Here is a 6,262-nt window from a genome sequence, read left to right on the forward strand (position 1 = left end):
CTGGAGATCTCACCTGTACCGTCGAAGAACAACATCAGCAGTGTTACCACCAGCGAGAGAATCTCGCACTGTCCAGGTTATCTGCTGTTTAATTTATATTGTTAAAGTGATAAGTGATAATGTTCACCCTGATGTTTTATTGCTGTCATTATCATTATTATACAGTTTAGTCTAGTTTATTAATTCGACCATTTAAAAAAAACAAGCACACATAAAACTTGAAAAAGCCATACTTGCACATGAGCAAAATCATGGAGGATAACACACAGTAAAGTCTGGGACTTATTTCCATGGTGGTCCTCTTGAGACAAGATCAAACACGGTTGAACACAGTATGGCAGCGAGATAATACAGCATAAAAACAAAGAAGAACATTTATCTCATCATTGCAGTTATGTCGTAGGGGACATTAATATGGGAACAGAAGACTTCAAACAATGCAGAGAGAGCTTCTCCAAGACATTTGCTAATGTTAGTAAGCTCTGTGCTAAGTATGCTCTCCAACAGTTTTACTTTAATGAGACACCAGAAGTGTAGTCATCCTCATAAAGGAAAAGACTGAGAACAAGCCTCTTTCGTATCGTTTATATACAGTAAAAACAGTAGTGGTCCAAGCACGCTCCCTGCAGAACACTACAACTTATTGGATTTGCCTGAAACAGTGAACCATTTAACCTCTACCACTTGCTCCTTACCTGACAAGTAGGACTTTAACCAGCCTAGAGGGATACTGTTTAACTCCAGTGCCTCCAGTTTGGAGATTAGGAGACAATGGTTGACTGTATCAAAGGCCTTTTGTAGGTCAAGAAGTACCATTCCACAAAGACAATTAGCATTTCCTGTTAGTGCAGGAGGATTTTCCTGCTGTAACAAATGGGCTCAAATTAAGATCCTATATCTGTAGTAACATTGGTGGCTGGTTTTACAATGGAACAACCTTCCACATTTCCATATGTTGTTTTGTTTCCTCTCTTTTACCCAGTGATCATCTGGATGGTAGCAGGGTCTCTGGCAGCAGTGGTTATTGTTCTAGTGATGGTGTTGGCAGTTTACTGTGTCCAGAAGAAAAATAAACCTTCAAAGACGCCAGGTTAGAGGACATTTATCAGTAGCTCTTAATTTTTTCTTAAGTACTACAATTTACTGCGTTTACCAGTCTTGCCAGTGAAATACTAGATGTAACGCCTCCCCACCTGTCCCTCTCGCTCGCTCGCTCGCTCTCGCTCTCTCTCTCTCGCTAGCTAATGATGACAGCCAGGATGTGGAATACGTTGATGTCAGGATACTGAAGAAGCAGATGAGACAGAAGGAGAAGGAGGCGTCAATCGAGGTGGAGTATGGACAGTTTAAAATATTAGAGGGTCCCCGGCGGAAGGTAGACACACCTGAGGAGGAGGACTGTGTGTACGCCAGATTACAGAAAGGCCAGTGAGCAAGGTACTGTCTAGATAGAACATTAATGAATAGAAGGACACTGAGAGTTGAATCACTGAGAGTCTGAGATGAATCACTGGTTGCGTCCCGATAATCTCTACTTTTCTTGTTCACTTCCCTTCTTGGATTTGAAAGGAAATGAATGGAATATGGAATCTCCCTGTTGCCCGTGCCAACACCAATCCAATGCTTTTAAATGTGTGGGAAGTAGTGAACGAGCGCACATTTCAGGAAGAAAGAGAGGCCCCTGAGAGGCCCAGAGTTGATACAGACGACAGCCATGTTGAATCATGTTGTCTTAGTTACAAAACACAGCTGTTACTGTAACTGTATGTTCAGCTTTAGAGCACATACTGTCTGTTTCCAAGAAGTGGATACAACACTTCTGTTTTTCTTTACCACATTTCTTTCTTTGGAAAAGTGTTTTACCAGTTTACGTGTGGTCTTGTTTCAGTTGTGTGATATGTCCCAAATTCTTACATGTGTTTGCTGCATGATAGAAGTAATGAAATAGTTATTTCAAATAATGTTTAAAGAATTTTTGATTTTGATAATTGCATAACAGAAATTGAATTACCAATTTCCAATAGCTTAAGTCAATACTTTAAAGCTTGCAGTCCATCTCCCTCATGGACATAGCTTGAGATATTGCAAAAAATCTAATATACTCTTCTTTTTCTATGAGGAAAATCATCCTGGCATCCACACACATGCATACATTTCTGGTAATATCTAAGATAGTAGTTACATGATGATCTTTTTACAGCACAGTACCTGTACAGCAAATAAGATCATGTTACATTTTTTGAAATTGTATCTGTTTTTAAGCTAGTGCAATAATAAGCTAATGTTGTAAAATAGTTGTTTAGATACATGGTCATATCTTTTCACACCATCAAAAAAATTTTTTTCTTCCCTTGAACCTTTCCACGTCTCTGGTTTTGGGGGGTTAAAGTTGGTGATGCATTTCCTGTTCGAGTTGCATTATTTCCAGTTGAGAATCCCCTCATTAACTAAAAATAAATCATATATGATTTTGCCATATGGTATCTCATTCTCACTCAATAAGTTAAGCTAAAAGAACAAATTGTGAAGCGGCTGTTTATAAATAAAGATTTGTTTCTAACAAAGTGTTGATATCAATGTAATATGCAGAGGAATCACTTGTCGTGCTCATTGTTGATGCCACTGTGTGATTGGAAACTGCAATTTCATAATAAAATCCTGTGTTTTAAAAACAAGCAAAAGTTGTTCCTGTCTTCTCTAATAGTACAGTATAGAGGTCAGAGGTCGAAGGTTAAGAGCATTGGGCTACCATTCATCCCATCTGAGGAGTAATAAACACAGTCTTTATGGCCAATCATAGTTGAATTCTCCACAACCCCAAGATCATTACCTCTCTATGGTTACTGATCTATAAGACAGGTGACAGATGCCCAGGTATGCTGCTGTAATCATATAACTAACATGTTCTTCTGACATCTTCTTTTCATGTCCCCTATTAGACAATAAGCAGGGAGAAAAGAGTATGCAATTTCAAAATCAGCAGACTGCACAGATTAATGTGAAATTCATAAGAGTTAAGGCCAAATACTGTCATATGGGTACTGTAAACTGGGGATGTAAGTGTCCATAAGTTTTACAGCAATGGAATGAGTTCATTACCCATCATCATGTGACTTAGATAGGGCTTTTATCAGTTTGATAGTGCAATCATGAAACTTTTCATTTGCCTATGGCATTAAAATAGCAAACTCATCACTTGTGGAGAGACTGTAAACAGCTAAAACGTGTGGTTTATCTCCTTGGTGATCATGGCTGTCTTGCCACATACTGTACAGGGTATACAGCAGTGGTTTTCAAACTTGTTTTCAGGTGTTCATTTTGGCAAACCAGGACAAACAACATCTATATGTAGCCTATGTGTCACCAATACACTTGTAAAGTCGTTCGTAACACAGAAATGAAAATAAGACGTTCCAAGACATTTATTTGTCTGGATGAATCATATGATTGAGAAACTGAGGCCAGCTGTAGGTCAACTATCAGGATGTGAAGAGAAATAACCCTGCTTACTTCGTATCTCAACACCTCTTCAATTTAATTTCTCTTCACAGTGCCTCAAAACTAATCAAACCTTTCACGCAAAATATTAAAGATAAAAATCTTTAAAAAAAACATGAGATCAGATCAAAACATTTCCATTATTTTGCAGTTACAAATTCATTGGGTCAAGAAAATATAAACACAAAAGCAGTTTCAAATAAGGCACTTATGCCTTTTATACATATTTGCATAGTGTAACCTGTTCTTCTCTCTCTCTCTTTCTTCTTATCATAACACAGACCGTAGAATTCTATTACAGGTGTGGAAGACGCATGTAATAGTATTTTCATCATATCACTGAGGTCAATTACATCTTCTGTAGTGATTGTCATGGGAACAGCAGTTTAATATTGTTATCCTCAGTACTCCTCTTTTATAGTCATTGATATTGTCTCTGACAACAAGCTGGAGCTGGTTGCCATGGAGCCGTTGCTGGGGTCAGCCAGGCAGGATGGGGGAAAGGTCAGGGTAGTTGTTGTCTTAGAGGCCTGCTGGGACAGCTGGATCTTCTTCTTGGTAATTTTCCTCTCCTTGGCTCTCCTGTTCTGGAACCAGATCTTTACCTGTGGTGATATCAGAGAATGATGAGACCTACATTGCTCTCTGAGACTCACCTGTAGCGCTCACCTGTCTCTCTGACCCACCCGTCACTCTCACCGACATGTCTGCTCTCTGCCATCTACCTGTCTCTCTGAGAGGCCCAGGGCCAGCTCTGCACTGGAACTCTTTCTACAGCTCTCCAACTGTCTCTGTAACACACACCTGTCTCTCTGACCCACCTGTCTCTCTGAGAGGCTGAGGCCCAGGGCCAGCTCTGTCTTCCTCCTGATGGTGATGTAGCGGCTGTACTGGAACTCCTTCTCTAGCTCTAGGCGCTGCTGGTCTGTGTACACCACCCTGTACTTGTCCTTGGTCCGCGTCTTCCCTCCTGGAACCAAACACAAGTATGACAATGCAACAAGTATAATAACCAATGCATCTATCAACAATCAAAGGAATGGTCCAGCACTGAGTATTTGTCAAGGATTTTGATGTCGATGTTCTATATTGGTTAAATTGGTATGTCGGGTGATATGATCAATACAAAAAGTGTATAACTCTTGGAGGGATTGGCATACGTAGATTCAAGTGTAAGCAGTGTGAAGATATCTCCATGACTCAGGCTGCACAATGTATGAACAGTAGTGTCACCGCAGACTGCTACATTTGCTGATGGAGATATGTCTGGAGCCGTGTTAGAGTTGAGTCTCACACATGGGGGTGGTTGAAAGCACTCTGGCGCCTGTGAAGCCTCATCTACCCTATTAGTCATGTTAATCATAAGCACTGTGTAAGAGACTACGTAAGACATTACTGTGGTAGTTCTTATCACTGTGAGAGCTGTTTACACAGGAGTTTACATAGATAGCCATTCAGTCCCACTTGCGTGCGTGTGTACACACACAATTCCTATACACACACACAACACACATTCTCTCACACACACACAGCGCCAGGGACTGGTGAGTCAGGGAGATGGTATTGATCCACAGGAGAGATCTTGACGGCACAGTGCGACCGAACATTGATCGTAGTAGGGCGAGGAGGGGAACACAAAGTGAGATAAGGCCAGGAGCGTTTCCAGTAGAGGGGGGTTGATCCTGTCCTCTGTGAGACACCCAGCCCAGTCCAAACCAAACCCCTGGCTCTCAGCCTTATCTGCTTAACCTGTCACCCCCACAGTGGACAGAGAGGGTGGGGAACCACAGGCTGCAGAATCCCTCGCCTCGGATGTTAGCTTTTCACAAAAATATTTTAACCAGTGGAAAGGATAGGTGAAAAGGTTCTGTTTGATGAATGTGTGTGACGTTGTGCAATGGTTCTGAAACTTGTGTATATGAATATGTATTCTGTTTTCAGTGTGCCAACAATGCTTGTTTTGTATCTTGTAAGCCTACACCCACTCAAAATGTTAAATCTGATGTCTGCCATTGAGCATTGACATTGGATCAACAAATCGATAACGTGTGCTATTTTTCGAATAGGTGTAATACTCTCCGCAAAGTTCATAAATCAACAAACTGTTTTGGGCGTTCAACGATAAGTAGCCTACTGTACAAAATAAATACATTTTATTGAGGAAATAAACTATGCCAGTTTATAGATATGAGACAGGCTCAAGGGAATTGGGATTTGGGGAGTTTACCTGTACTGGATGAATGTACATTGTGTCTGATCCAGTCGTATGAGTTTCTTCTCTCTGAGTCTGGAGAGTACTGCCCGGCAGGTGAGTTGAGTGATGGAAGAGTTCCCGGCCCCGTAGGCAGGATGGATGTCAGATCCGGGGAACTGAAACTTATCTGTTCTGTACCTGGGCTCAAACCGTGGAAGTCCGCGCTCTGGCCATACGGTGACCACTCCTCCCGCGGACCTGCTAAGTAAGCAGGGTTCCACACACCTGTCATCTGGGCATGCGGGTCACTGATGCCTGTGACGTGATGATAACCGGTGAAATCCGTATATTGCATGAAGTTCTGACTGTTCAGAGGTTGAGTCGGGTGTCCCACGGAATTTGAGTACATTCCGGTGTTTTGATCCATCAGGTAACTCACGTACATCTCAATGAATTAACTCCTCTGCGCATGGTAATCCACAAAATTATATCACCAATTCTCTAGAAATTCCTACAAATCTATCTATGTGACTCGACCTCCTGTAACCTACGCACCTGTTGGGTATCTAC

General features: G+C 41.4%; 1 protein-coding gene across 1 annotated transcript; it reads right to left on the reverse strand.

Annotated features, from left to right (window-relative positions):
• Positions 1-3,407: 3,407 nt before the first annotated feature.
• Positions 3,408-6,262, reverse strand: LOC106604895 (homeobox protein CDX-1). Its single transcript, XM_014200010.3, has 3 exons — positions 5,726-6,262; positions 4,320-4,468; positions 3,408-4,103 (listed from the first exon to the last, which is right to left on the reverse strand). The coding sequence occupies exons 1-3, from the start codon at positions 6,135-6,137 to the stop codon at positions 3,900-3,902; spliced, it is 765 nt and encodes a 254-aa protein (XP_014055485.1). The 5' UTR covers positions 6,138-6,262; the 3' UTR covers positions 3,408-3,899.

Source organism: Salmo salar, chromosome 05, assembly GCF_965601325.2.
Source record: "Salmo salar chromosome 05, fSalSal1, whole genome shotgun sequence".
Lineage (NCBI taxonomy): Eukaryota > Metazoa > Chordata > Actinopteri > Salmoniformes > Salmonidae > Salmo > Salmo salar.